Source organism: Aristolochia californica, unplaced genomic scaffold, assembly GCF_029961685.1.
Source record: "Aristolochia californica isolate CCGP_79_NKW_82.1479 unplaced genomic scaffold, dmAriCali1.0.hap1 SCAF_7, whole genome shotgun sequence".
NCBI lineage: Eukaryota > Viridiplantae > Streptophyta > Magnoliopsida > Piperales > Aristolochiaceae > Aristolochia > Aristolochia californica.
Window position 1 is genome coordinate 38,336,268 of NW_027182268.1, and position 14,605 is coordinate 38,350,872.

The window sequence follows — 14,605 nt, forward strand, 5'->3', positions numbered from 1 at the left end:
GAATCTCTCTTCTTTTGCTTTTCTCGTCCCCTCCTTTAATCTGTAAAAGAGCTCGAGGGAAGAGGAGGACAGAGCGGAAAAACGTACTACCTTCCTTCTCTGTCTTTGCGGGTTTTCGTTTTCCCTTTATCTTTCTGATATTCGGATATTTCTGGGAGTTTTCTTATCTGGGTTTTCGTTTTTGGGATTTGGGTAGGAGGTGTTTAAAGAGTTTCAGAAGGTGGTAGTGGGTGCTAGCTGCCTCTTTTGTTTTTTCTTCCCGTCTTCCTGGTTCCAAGGGTTTTCTTTTGATAAGAATTTGGATTCTGCTTCACTCAATAGGTTTTTTGATCCCAGTCGGAGTAAATGTTATCTAGATGTGGGGGATCTGATGAGACGAGGATGTTTTTACCGCTGGGTCTCCATTATTTGAGCTAAAATTTGTGTATTTCAGTGGCATTAGAAGGTGAATGATACGGTCCTCCGCCTGTGTACAAAAGTTACCTGATCTGTGATCTATTCTTCCTCGAATTCAAAACTTCCTTCGGCTTTAAGTTGATATTCTCTTCGTTTTCTGACTTCTGTCGTAACTCTTGATCATTTTCTTTGATAATTCGACTTGTTCATTTGGCGGTTATTCGTTTTCGTTCCTGCTGTTTTGGAGAAACATGGGAGTAACCTCAAACAGAGAAGGGTCTTGTAAGCACTTTCTTGAACTCGTGCCTAATGGGAGAGAATGGATGGTGAGAGAGAAAGAAACCTCCGGAGTTCCTGTAGACAGAAAATTGGAGTTAAGGCTTGCGCCACCTGGAGATTGGGCTCCAAATGAAAACGCCAGCAGCAGAGACAAAGATGACTCCCTTCTATCGCTCGGCTGTTTCACTAATCCTTCGAAGAACACTACCGCTACTGGTGCGAAGAGAGGCTTCTTAGACACCGAAGGTAGAAAGAGCGGCGGAAATCAAAACCAGAAGCTTTCTTCCGGTGTTTCCTTTTCTTGTCCTTGGTCGTCTTCTTCGCCATCCCATTCAACTCTTCAAAAAGCTCATCAGCACAACGCGGCGTTTTTACAGTTCCAAACTGGTTCCAAGCTACCAGCTTTGGGACAGGAGGCTTCACACGTAAATGGCGGGAAAGCAGAGTTACTTAATCATGAGAAGAAAGCGTGTTCTACAGCCTCGCCTGCAAATGCCAGCAATCCTTCTCAGACGAGGTACACTTCTTAATTACCTCTCTATTTTAATCTTTCTTCCTTGTCCTTTCAGGTGGTTTAATTTGTCTGCCTCTACTCGCGACCGTTACCTTTGGTTCTTTGTTATTCTGGTTTCATTCGCTACTCCAGTCAAACTCTTTGAGTGTTAATCCTTCTCCTGTTTAAACTGGTTTGAAGTGGTCATATTTATAGTCTTTGAGGTACAGGTTGTTTGTTTGTTAATGGAGAAAACAGGGTTTTTTTCGTTACAGATTTCTCTGATGTCTTTAAGGACTCAAATTAGCTAACTTTTGTCCAAGGTGTTGTAACTCTTATCTTTCTCATGTATACGTGAGCTTCAACTCCTTTCTGGCGGTGTTGGTTTGATATATTCTGTTTTGGGCATGACTTTGGAAGCCTCTTTCTATTGTCTTTTGGCAAGTTTGCTTTACCTTAGTCCTGTCTTTTTACAAAGCAAATATTTGTTAGTGGAGAATATATTTTGTACTGGTTTTTACTAATTTAATCATGTTATTGGCGGAAGATTTTATTCTAATTTTGATTTTTCTTTGGCTTTTTTTTTTCATTCGTATTTTTTATACTCGGTTTTTGGAACTGGAGTAGCAATTTATACTGGTAAATTCATACTGATTTTTTCCTTCTTTTTGGTGGTTGGAAGCAGAGGTACATCTGGTCCTGTGGTTGGCTGGCCTCCAATTCGCTCCTTCCGCAAGAACATTGCAAGCAGCTCTTCTAAACCCGCACCAGAATCACAAAACGGAGCAGCAAAGGCTGTTGAGAAGCTACCTGAACAATCAGCCAAAAAGGGATTATTTGTAAAGATTAACATGGATGGAGTCCCTATAGGCCGTAAAGTAGATCTCAAGGCGTATGACAGCTATGAAAAACTCTCATGTGCTGTAGATGAACTCTTCAGAGGCCTTCTTGCAGGTTATCTATGAACATCCAAATTTTCCGTCCGTTCATGGTCTCTGAGTTTAATATCAAATTAGATTGATTCTCTTGTTTATTTTTTCAGTTTACAAGTATAGATAGGAAGAGTGGGTTTTCTCAATGTCGTTTGTCATTCATTTCAGCTCAGAAGGACTCATCTGTTACTAGAAGTCAGAAAGATACAGAAGAAGGGGTGGCTTTTTCAGGTTTATTAGATGGAACTGGGGAGTACACTTTGGTTTATGAAGATGATGAAGGGGACAGAATGTTGGTTGGGGACGTTCCCTGGGAGTAAGCACCTTTTTTTCTCTTGACCTCTGTAATTTACCATGACAATCTTATCTTTTTCCTTGATGTCTTGCGCTAAATTCTTCCCTGTTTTCCCGGAGATTTGTTTACCGTTGAAAATTTCTTCCTGATGAGGGGCACAACCTCAGGAGCAAAAACTTCAGTTTGTGAAAACATCAATTATCCCTTAATTCTGGGATAGACGGGCTGTTCAGAATACCTTGTGTGTTCTATACTACTAGTTTATCTCGGATTCCGGACTGTATGTTCTGGATCTCGAGATGGGGAGGACCTGGTAGATATGTTGTACGTAAAAATTCTCTGGACATGATCATTCCTTAACAAACATAAATGACTTGCTATTAAAGGTAAACCATCCATAAATTGGCAATTAGGTTAAATTAGAATTGGCTTTTTAAGATGTTCTGTACAGTTTCAAATGCTTAAAACTAGTTTCCAACTGTGCTTCTTTTTAATCCTGATTCTTTGAATTGTTAATGCAGAATGTTTGTGAGCACTGTGAAACGATTGCGTGTGTTAAAGAGTTCCGAGCTTTCTGCACTCTCCCGTGAGTAATTTGCTAGTCACCCTCAACGTCTATCTTTTCAGTTTCTCTGTACATCTAGCTTTTATTCAACCACTCTTGGAGTATAGTTCAGACGGGGATGCAGGACAGTTCACCCGTGCTATTTCTGGTGTTCTTGCCCTTTATATATGTCTTTTCCCGCAGTTGGCAGCAGCAAACAGAACAAAATGCCGCCGGCACGTGGAGTAAGGTGAAGAAAAGATGGAAGGCTTTCCGCTCGAGTTGGGTTCTCTGGATTTGACAATTCTGTTTTTGGGATTAACTGGGTATGTTGTGGGTGTAACAGTATGGAAGGTTTTAGTTTTCTTCTTCGTTTTTGCTCTGGGGCTTGTAGAAAATGAAACCCGCTAAAAGCCTTTGTTGGTATTTATGTCACTCCTTGGATTGTGGAAATCATATATAAATATTACAATATCCATTCTAGTTGACAAATACTAATCTTTGTGTTATATACAAAATGGGTTTAGGATTTCTGTGTTCTAATACAAAATCATCCAGGAGTCGGGAATTCGCATAAAAAATTACATTCCGGCCATCATGTTTGATTGAAAAATGGCACGATGGTCTCTTGGTTTTGACAAAGATAGGTAGGATTTCCAGATATATACAGACTTGGCGCAAATAGCTGGGTTGAGACAATCACAGAACATTGTGCGGTCTTTCAATCAATCCAAGGACAGTGGCTTCATGTAGATGGATGTTGATTTTAAGGATTTGAGTGCGCCACTAGGTAAATTGATCACAAGTCAAGCGAAACTAGATTGCTACTTGCAAGGATTTTCAAGCAAGACCGTTTGTGTTTTCTCTATCTTTAGATGTGATTCTTCGTTTCTCTGAAGAATGTTTGCTGATCCACCGAGATTTTACTGGGTGCCACCGTTAATCCAAGCTCATTATTAGCCACTTCATACCCGAGGAAGATTCTTTCTGGGTTCTGGTTTTTGCTTTCTTTCTACTAATTCGGTAGTAAATGAGATCAAAATTGGCAGTAGCAATCTGTGTTACCCAAAATTGTGGTTTTTGTTTTAATTTTAACATTCTTAAATTAAAAAGATGCTCTCGAACAAGGGTACCAATGATCTTCAGAGAAATAAAGTCGAGTGTTGTATAATTTTCATAACCAAATGATAGCATTTCAGTTTGGGAACCATCGTATCTTCTTTCCCAGTGAGAAGCCTTCACTTAGTAAAGTTCCATCGAGAACAAAATCTATTGCCATTTCGGTGCCAGTGGGCAGCAGTGGCTGTGTTGAGTACAGGTGTAAATGGGATTCTTTTTCAATTCGATCAAGCTTCCGTGGACCTTCAAGTCTTCTAAGCTTTGTTCTTTGGTCAAGCGGGTCCAGGGAGAGGAAGAAAGCAGAATAAGGTCGACTAAGTCTTTCATGGTTCCAGCCTTTTTTATGATAATTCCCCCTAAAAGCTAGTCAACTTTTGGATCATTAAAGCCAAGTCTACCGCCACTTTGCAACTAAAAAGCGAGGCAGGTCCCATTTCCTGTTCGTGAAAGCTTTTTAATATTCAAGACTAGCTTTCAATTGCCGGGATAAAGTGAAAGTTCCTACCAAAAACGTGAAGGTGCAGGAGAGAAGAGGAGGAGCCATGCTCCGGTACCGTCGAGTCTCTGTCAGCCTCACCTTTCCGATGGAAAGGTACCTAACTTTGGGCTTTTGGAGTTTCGGTTCATCACGAAACGAACTTCAACAGGTTCGCGTACCAGAGGGGGTGACCCGTGTGCCTCATTGGTCTCCATCGCCCCTAATCGTTTTCTACTGTTATGTCTTTAAATCTACCCAGAAAATGCTCTCTGCTTTTTCTCGTTAAAGGGGTCGTAAATGCTTATGGGTAGTGCGATTTCAGCCCCCCTCCTCTGGGGATGTCTCTAATGGCAGATTATCAAGCTTTCTGCATTTATTTACATAGTGTTTTTCTTTCTTTTTTTTGTTTTTGTGCAGGGTCGATGTCCAGACAGATACTAGACATACGGCCCGCAGACGACGATACCAATGAAGAAGAGCGAAATGTCGATCGGCACGTCGCTCTCTAAACGAAAAGAGATGTGCTAACTGTACAGACGAGAATCAGAAGTCAGAAGATATCTGCGGGTTAACGACGAAAGATTGCAAGAAAGAGATACAAGACAGTAGCCCTCCATTAAAGGACCTCATGATACTACTGTATTGGAAGGAGGAAGTAGGAAGCTTGTGTAAATATAGAGAATCAAAAAATGTTGTCGAGTGTGAGGACTTAAGATCTCAACTGTGCTGACTCCTTGTCAGCAACAGATTAGATTCCCTCCATTAATGCATTATTTCTCAATGGAACAGTGAGCTTTATATGTCTACTTATCTGAGTCTTTCACTCCAGACTAGCCCAGAATAATGCAGGAAGTAAGCTAATAGTTATACTAGCTTGAGGGAGCAGAATAATGCAGGAAGTGGGCTTGGCCCAATTAATATGGCTTTGGCTCTTTCTATGTAAAACCCGTGATCGATAGACGAGCTCCATGGGCCTGGATCGATAGACAAGCTCCATGGGCCTGCATCTAAACTAGATGTGTTCCTCAAACCCTAAACCCCAAAAAGTGACGGAAATTTTTTGGCTTAAATTCCAATCTTCTTCACATGTTACAGGAAACCAACAAGACTTTTGATTATTCTAATATGAATATCTCCTTAAATATAGATATAATTGATATCTCCATATAAAAAACTCAGATTGAGAATTGATTGAATATTTTAAAAAATAGACTTACTTATATTTATTTTGATATATAATTCTCCATATAATGTAATTTTTTATGGCATAAAACGACTCGAAAGTTGAAGCTTTCTGGTGCTGCACGAAACTTTTTTACTGCTTGAACTTTGCTGCTTTAGTTGTCAATTTCTCTTTCCAAAAAAAATCTTATATCAATGATTTTTTTTGAGTTGTAAACTAGACTTAAATATCTTTCTAAAGGTATATTATTTGATATATGAAACATATTTTAAGAGAGTAAAAAATCCAATGAAAAACATGAATTGAGAAGGAAGATTAAAGGAAAAAAGAAAAACTCTTCTTGTTTTTTTTTTTTTCTTCTTCCCCATCTTCTCTATCTTCGTCTCATTTTCCATCTTTGATCTTTCCCCACTCTAATACCATTGAAACTTAGGATACCATAATATATAATCACCATAGAAGAGGATTAAAGAGTGAGAAGAAGAAGAAGAGTGATCGAGAAAAGGTTTTAGGAGGAGAAGAGGAATAGTGAAGAATTTGGAGAAAATAGGAGGAAAAATAGGGTAATAGACTTAGTCCAAACCCTCCCCCTTTAAGCTCTATTTATAAATAATTAAAGTATAATATTATAATTATACCCTTCACCCTAATAAGAATAAAGAAGAGATATAAAATATAAACTAATTATATCAAAGACAATCTAATTACATCATATCTTCCAACATAGTTGTGGTTAGGTATTTACAATGACTATAATGCCTTTAATGCTACATGCTTCAAAAGAAAAAAGATATTAGAGGACATACACTAGCTTGTATAATTATAATTCTATGTCATATTTATAGAAGTTCTTCTCATTTACTAGCCATACCACCCCTACACATGTGGGTATCTTTTAACAATCCCCTTCAAGCTAGTGTTTGTAACTTCACTTTACAAATAATCTTCCTAACAAAACTTATGTGCTTGAACAAAAATTCTAATCTTGTGTGGTTTGAAAAATAACTTTTGATTGTTTACCGTTGATTCATTTGTTCTTGTTCACATCACGCTTACAGTCTTCATCTTGCTCTCATCTTATTCTCCCTTTTGCTTAAATCTTTTAGTTACATAAAATTTTATTACCACAACACGTAGAATTCTTCATAGTAGATTATACTTATTTTTCTTCTCAAAAGTGGAATTGGGAAGGAGGTGCAATCACTGCAACACTCAACTTTTAATCTGGATTCTTACATGTAAAGAAAACAAGAAGAGGACATAGATCTATTCAATAGTGGAATGAATGTGACTAGACTTGATTCAGCTTGTAGAATCCTTCATGCTAGATTTTGTTACCTACCTCATCATTCAAACTTCTCCTTCTATTCTTCCCCTCAAGCTCGGAGGTAATGATAATAGTTGTAGTAATTATCTCCTCCATCAAGTTGTTTCAAGTATAAGTACTCAATTGGACACATAATCTCAAAAATAAAAAAAAAACATGGGTGATAAAATAAGAGTCGAAACCAACCTCAAAGAATTTTGAACAAAATATTGATAATAATCACTAAACAAGGTGATGTCTATCACTCAAAGGACGATGATAAAAACCCACTTTGGGGCTACCAGTAAAAAAGTCTCACTAGACTTAAAAACACCCATATATAAAAAGAGGACCAACCAAAACAAAACACCTAGGAGTTGGCCTAAGAGGATCAACGAGAGTTAAAAAATTATGGTAGGAGAGAGGCAACCGAGTAAAAGGGTAATGGGGGATTAAAGGAAGAGAAAATAACCACCACCGTAATAATACGGAGATTATTACAATAGTATTGAAATAACAGAAACTTTCCAAACATAAACTTCTCATATAAAGCAATTACTTTTTACCACAACTCTACCAATTTGGAAAGAAAATATTCAAGGGATAAATTATGGAATAAGGGAGATTTTGGACAATAATATTTGGAATCTAGAATTAGGAAATAAAACTTTCTCATTCAAAAAATTTAGACTAAAAAGGACACTAATATAATGTAAGATCAAAGAAAAGAAACTTTAAAAGAAGGAAAAATACTCAAGTTGGTAATTTTTTTAGTAGAGTTTTAAAACAAATAGGAAACTTAATCAACATTAGTAACTCAAAAAGTGAAGGAAATAAATCGGCTTAAATTTGGATATTCACATGTGACAGGCTGCCATCTTGATGTTTGATTCTTCCAATGTGGTTATCTTTCTCATGGAAGACGAGATTGAGAAACAGTTTATTAGGAGAGAAAGTACTCTCACATTATTTTTTTATATATAATTCTAAATTTTAATTCTCAGTAATATTGGCACAAACTATTCAAAAAGTATAGGCTTTCTGCTATACACGAAACTTTTTGGTCAGTTGACCTTTTCTGCTTCAGATGTAGATTTCTATTTGTAAATTTTTTTTATTGAAACAATTATTTTTTGTATGGAAACTAGACTTAAATATCTTTCTAACAATATTTAATTTTTTATATGAAACCTATGGTAAGAGGGTAAAAAATACAATGAAAATCAGGAATTGGAAAAGAAGGCTAAACAAAAAAACAAAAAAACTCTTGTTTTTTCTTTTTCTCCTTCTTCTTTTCCCTGCCTTTCTTCTCCGTCTTCTTCTCCTTTTCCATGTCATATCTTTATTCGTTCTGATACCATGTTGATTTCTAGGGCCAACACATAAGCACAAGAGATCTCAAGGGTAGGAGAGAAAAAAGACGAAAAGATAGAGAAGTGTGAGGACAAATTTGAAAGAAGAGGAAGATGATCGAATGCTCTACCTCATGCCTTGAGGTTGTATTTATAGTTGTAGGGAGGTGTTTACAATGACTACAATGCACTTAAGGCTATATGCTTCAAAAGTAAAAAGACATAAGAGTCCACATACTCCACCGATACACATGTGGGTGTCTTTTAATACTTACCATAAATAAGTTTGACAAACATAAAGTAGCTATCTCATTTTCACGCAAAGAATTACCCACTAAATTCAAGGTTGTGTTCTCTTTCTTTTGGCTTTGTTTCTTTTTAAATGGAAGGCTAACTAGCATACTTTTAGTTTGAAGTAAGTTAGGCCTTATGCTAAGGTTCTAGGAAAGATTGCTCACTCAATCTAGCAGTGTGACACGAAGTATGCTTCCCTTGCACATAGTACTCATCAACGGGTTGAATCTTTTCAATTCTTGTAGTTATAATTCCTCTGGATATCTATATTCTAATTCTTGTGTCAAATTCATCTTTTCATTTTAGAGGGGCTGGTGAGAATGAGATAAACTTATAAAATCCAGGTCAATGTTTCAAAATCTGTTGATTGCATTAGTCAATGTTTCAAAAGCTTTCTGGTGCTGCACGAAACTTTTTTACTGCTTGAACTTTGCTGCTTTAGTTGTCGATTTCTCTTTCCAAAAATAATCTTATATCAATGATTTTTTTTGAGTTGTAAACTAGACTTAAATATCTTTCTAAAGGTATATTATTTGATATATGAAACATATTTTAAGAGAGTAAAAAATCCAATTAAAAACATGAATTGAGAAGGAAGATTAAAGGAAAAAAGAGAAACTCTTCTTGTTTTTTTTTTTTTTTTCTTCTTCCCCGTCTTCTCTATCTTCCTCTCATTTACCATCTCAGATCTTTCCCCACTCTAATACCATTAAAACTTAGGATACCATAATATATAATCACCATAGAAGAGGATTAAAGAGTGAGAAGAAGAAGAAGAGTGACCGAGAAAAGGTTTTAGGAGGAGAAGAGGAATAGTGAAGAATTTGGAGAAAATAGGAGGAAAAATAGGGTAATAGACTTAGTCCAAACCCTCCCCCTTTAAGTTGTATTTATAAATAATTAAAGTATAATATTATAATTATACCCTTCACCCTAATAAGAATAAAGAAGAGATATAAAATATAAACTAATTATATCAAAGACAATCTAATTACATCATATCTTCCAACATAGTTGTGGTTAGGTATTTACAATGACTATAATGCCCTTAATGCTACATGCTTCAAAAGAAAAAAGATATTAGAGGATATACACTAGCTTATATAATTATAATTCTATGTCATATTTATAGAAGTTCTTCTCATTTACTAGCCATACCACCCCTACACATGTGGGTATCTTTTAACAATCCCCCTCAAGCTAGTGTTTTTAACTTCACTTTACAAATAATCTTCCTAACAAAACTTATGTGCTTGAACAAAAATTCTAATCTTGTGTGGTTTGAAAAATAATTTTTGATTATTTTGCTTTGATTCATCTTGTTCTTGTTCACATCACACTTACAGTCTTCATCTTGCTCTCATCTTATTCTCCCTCTTGCTTAAATCTTTTAGTTACATAAAATTTTATTACCACAACACGTAGAATTCTTCATAGCAGATTATACTTATTTTTCTTCTCAAAAGTGGAATTGGGAAGGAGGTGCAATCACTACAACACTCAACTTTTAATTTGGATTCTTACACGTAAAGAAAACAAGAAGAGGATATAGATTTATTCAATAGTGTAATGAATGTGATTAGACTTATTCAGCTTGTAGAATCTTTCCTGCTAGATTTTGTCACCTACCTCATCATTCAAACTTCTCCTTCTATTATTCCCCTCAAGCTAGCTCGGAGGTAATGATAATAGTTGTAGTAATTATCTCCTCCATCAAGCTGTTTCAAGTATAAGTATTCAATTGGACACATAATCTCAAAAATAAAAAAAAAACACGGGTGATAAAATAAGAGTCGAAACCAACCTCAAAGAATTTTGAACAAAATATTGATAATAATCACTAAACAAGGTGATATCTATCACTCAAAGGACGATGATAAAAACCCACTTTGGGGCTACCAGTAAAAAAGTCTCACTCGACTTAAAAACACCCATATATAAAAAGAGGACCAACCAAAACAAGACACCTAGGAGTTAGCCTAAGAGGATCAACGAGAGTTAAAAAATTATGGTAGGAGAGAGGCAACCGAGTAAAAGGGTAATGGGAGATTAAAGGAAGAGAAAATAACCACCACCGTAATAATACGGAGATTATTACAATAGTATTGAAATAACTGAAACTTTTTAACCAAGTATGACCCACGTGGGAGAAAAAAAATTCTCTATGGACATGATGATTGAGGAATTTTTTTTAAAAATCTCCAAAAAAGAGAGTTTTTTTATGGAACATAATAACAGAAACTTTCCAAACATAAACTTCTCATATAAAGCAATTACTTTTTACCACAATTCTACCAATTTGGAAAGAAAATATTCAAGGGATAAATTATGGAATAAGGGAGATTTTGGACGATAATATTTGGAATCTAGAATTAGGAAATAAAACTTTCTCATTCAAAAAATTTAGACTACAAAGGACACTAATATAATGTAAGATCAAAGAAAAGAAACTTTAAAAGAAGGAAAGATACTCAAGTTGGTAATTTTTTTAGTAGAGTTTGAAAACAAATAGGAAACTTAATCAACATTAGTAACTCAAAAAGTGAAGGAAATAAATCGGCTTAAATTTGGATATTCACATGTAACAGGCTGCCATCTTGATGTTTGATTCTTCCAATGTGGTTATCTTTCTCATGGAAGACGAGATTGAGAAACAGTTTATTAGGAGAGAAAGTACTCTCACATTATTTTTTTATATATAATTCTAAATTTTAATTCTCAGTAATATTGGCACAAACTGTTCAAAAAGTATAGGCTTTCTGCTATACACAAAACTTTTTTGTCAGTTGACCTTTTCTGCTTCAGATGTAGATTTCTATTTGTAAATTTTTTTTATTGAAACAATTATTTTTGAGATGGAAACTACACTTAAATATCTTTCTAACAATATTTAATTTTTTATATGAAACCTATGGTAAGAGGGTAAAAAATACAATGAAAATCAGGAATTGGAAAAGAAGACTAAACAGAAAAAAAAAACTCTTGTTTTTTCTTTTTCTCCTTCTTCTTTTCCCTGCCTTTCTTCTCCGTCTTCTTCTCCTTTTCCATGTCATATCTTTGTTCGTTCTGATACCATGTTGATTTTTAGGGCTAACACATAAGCATAAAAAATCTCAAGGATAGGAGAGAAGAGATGAACTCTAGCTGTTAGAAGAAAAGAGAGAAAAAAGACGAAAAGATAGAGAAGTGTGAGGACAAATTTGAAAGAAGAGGAAGATGATCGAATGCTCTACCCCATGCCTTGAGGTTGTATTTATAGTTGTAGGAAGGTGTTTACAATGACTACAATGCACTTAAGGCTACATGCTTCAAAAGTAAAAAGACATAAGAGGCTACATACTCCACCCATATACATGTGGGTGTCTTTTAATACTTACCATAAATATGTTTGACAAACATAAAGTAACTATCTCATTTTCACGCAAAGAATTACCCATTAAATTCAATGTTGTGTTCTCTTTCTTTTGGCTTTGTTTCTTTTTAAATGGAAGACTAACTAGCATATTTTTAGTTTGAAGTAAGTAAGGCCTTATGCTAAGGTTCTAGGAAAGATTGCTCGCTCAATCTAGCAGTGTGACACGAAGTATGCTTCCCTAGCACATAGTACTCATCAACGGGTTGAATCTTTTCAATTCTTGTAGTTATAATTCCTCTGGAATATCTATATTCTAATTCTTGTGTCAAATTCATCTTTTGATTTTAGAGGGGCTGGTGAGAATGAGATAAACTTATAAAATCCAGGTCAATGTTTCAAAATCTGTTGATTGCATTAGTCATTGTTTTGAAACTCAATCTAGTGGTTCGTTTGGTCAAGCCACCAGGTAAGTTTAAGCATTTATCACTCAACAATGAATTCATCCTTTCAAGTATTGTTTTTAGTCATGGAATCAAATTTCCATTTTAAACAATTATGTGCCCATTAGTTTCAACCAAGCTTGGTTTCACCTAATCTTTTTAAAAAAAAATACTACATTCCCCTTCTTCTGGAAGTTCAAATTTTGATTTTGAGAAATCGAACCCGCTCTCAAAACCACCATTATCCGAACAGACAGTTCAGGATATTACGAAAAATTATCATGAATCTGACCAGAAACTAGATCGCAGAAAAGGCAATAAATTATACCAAAGCCTAGAAATATGATTTGGGGGGGTTTCTCGACACAGTAGGAGATATATCCAAAAAATGTAATTAAAGGAATATGCAATTCGCTGATACATGAATCGCGTTAACAAAAAAAAAAAAAAAACAAATTCAGTGGAAAATATAGGTGATAGCCAGAGCGATAAGCAGGAGGAAATAAGCAATTCCTTGATCTATCGTTTTACCTGCATACCAAGAAAGTCGAAGTAAATTAGTTCTCGTAGACCAATTCGAAAAACAAAGGAAAATGCAGAAAGAAGAAGAAAAAAAAAAAAGGAAATATTAAATATGATTACGCGCTGTTTAGAAGTTCATTAACAAGTTTTGCAATTTCCAACACCCCAAATCATTTGATTCTTCCTTCCCTTTACATACTAGAGACCTAAATCCATTCCGAATCCTGTTTCTTGTAATTATCCTATCTCGCTTTACAAAAAATCTTTACCTTCGTATTGACTTGAAACAAGAGAAGTCAGGGGACAAAAAATGACGCGGCAATTAAATTTGTGATTCTCGTCATTCAAGAACACTATCCGTCGATTTAACTTTAAAAGTTTGTGTAATTTTAATTTGACGAAATTCGAAGTTCGCACAAAAGAAGAAGGCGGAGAAAGAAAGGGCGCAAATTGATACATACTGTCGCTGGTCGGGGGAGGGGAAGGCGCCATCATGTCTTGACCATTTCCTAGATGAAGAATTGACAACAACAAGAAGATGAGGAGGGCTTGCACTCGCAAGGAACTCATTCTTTCGGCGATCCGCAGCAAATCGAAGAAGAGAGCCGGATGAAGATTTTAATTGTCCTGAGCAGCGAGCAGTTGAGAAGAACTTGAGACCGCGAAAAAATGAATTGGTTTCAGAAATTTATAGATACGAGCGAAAGGAGAGAGCCTCGTCTTCCTGGAAGAAGAGAGGAGAGGGAGGACGAAACACGTTCCACGGGCGGCTGCAGTGGACTTTGACTGAACAGCTTCCGCTTTGACGAGATTTTTCGGTTGTGACGGTTGCGATGGTGCCACGTGGCGGTTCAAGCTGTCTTCTCTGACAAGATTTACTGCACGTGCGCTGACGCAATCGGCGTACAGAGGAACAGCGTTTTTTCGGTCAAAAGCGTCACCGCGTATCCTCCTATTTCGTTTTTATTTTTTATAAAATAACTAAATTACAAACATCATTCGAACGAGGAACCTCTGGTCTATCCGTAAATCTCTGGTACTTCATCCTTGATTCTTCTTCTTCCTCCTCACCCGCATCCATGTTTTTTATGTCCCTCTGTTGTTTTCAGCTGCATCCACTCTTGGTCTGACCTCCTTATAATCTTTCAAACCTCTCCATTATTTCTCAAGGAATAACTACTTGCCGATTCTTCCCTAGTAGACCGAACTGTTTTGATCCGATAACGTTTATCACTCCCTTTACTGTCCCTTAAATTATATGCTGCAATCCAAGGGAAGAATGGAAAGGCTCGTCCCTTCTCGTACTTCACCACCATTTTCACAGGATTCCTGACGACACCTATGAGAAAAGCTTCTGGTTCTTACAACAGTGACGTTTTTTACGATTTTCAAATGCAACCCATTTAAGAAATTCCTGGGTTTTGAAGTACGAAATTTTTCTAAAGGATTTTTCCAAAACCATCTGAGAGAGAGCAACACAAAGCAGTCAGGCAGTCTAGAAACCCTTCGGATGAATAAGAAAAGCGTGGCATTTTTGCAGTACATGATGCACAACAAGTAAGGAAAACAGTTAAAGCTATAAAAGAAAGAAGACGGAGCTTGAATTCAAATGACTCG

The 14,605-nt window shown here is 36.0% G+C and overlaps 1 protein-coding gene across 1 annotated transcript; it reads left to right on the forward strand.

Moving 5' to 3' along the window:
• LOC137936399 (auxin-responsive protein IAA26-like) lies at positions 1-3,422 on the forward strand. Its single transcript, XM_068781043.1, has 5 exons — positions 1-1,192; positions 1,854-2,122; positions 2,269-2,416; positions 2,917-2,981; positions 3,144-3,422. The coding sequence occupies exons 1-5, from the start codon at positions 648-650 to the stop codon at positions 3,191-3,193; spliced, it is 1,077 nt and encodes a 358-aa protein (XP_068637144.1). The 5' UTR covers positions 1-647; the 3' UTR covers positions 3,194-3,422.
• The last annotated feature ends 11,183 nt before the right edge of the window (positions 3,423-14,605 follow it).

What these genes read in the sequence shown, in the direction of transcription:
- LOC137936399 (XM_068781043.1), top strand. Translation starts at nt 648, where the DNA reads ATGGGAGTAACCTCAAACAGAGAAGGGTCTTGTAAGCACTTTCTTGAA. An exon ending in AGCAATCCTTCTCAGACGAG is followed by an intron (nt 1,193 to 1,853) that starts GTACACTTCTTA and finishes GGTTGGAAGCAG; the next exon opens with AGGTACATCTGGTCCTGTGG. An exon ending in CGAGCTTTCTGCACTCTCCC is followed by an intron (nt 2,982 to 3,143) that starts GTGAGTAATTTG and finishes CTTTTCCCGCAG; the next exon opens with TTGGCAGCAGCAAACAGAAC.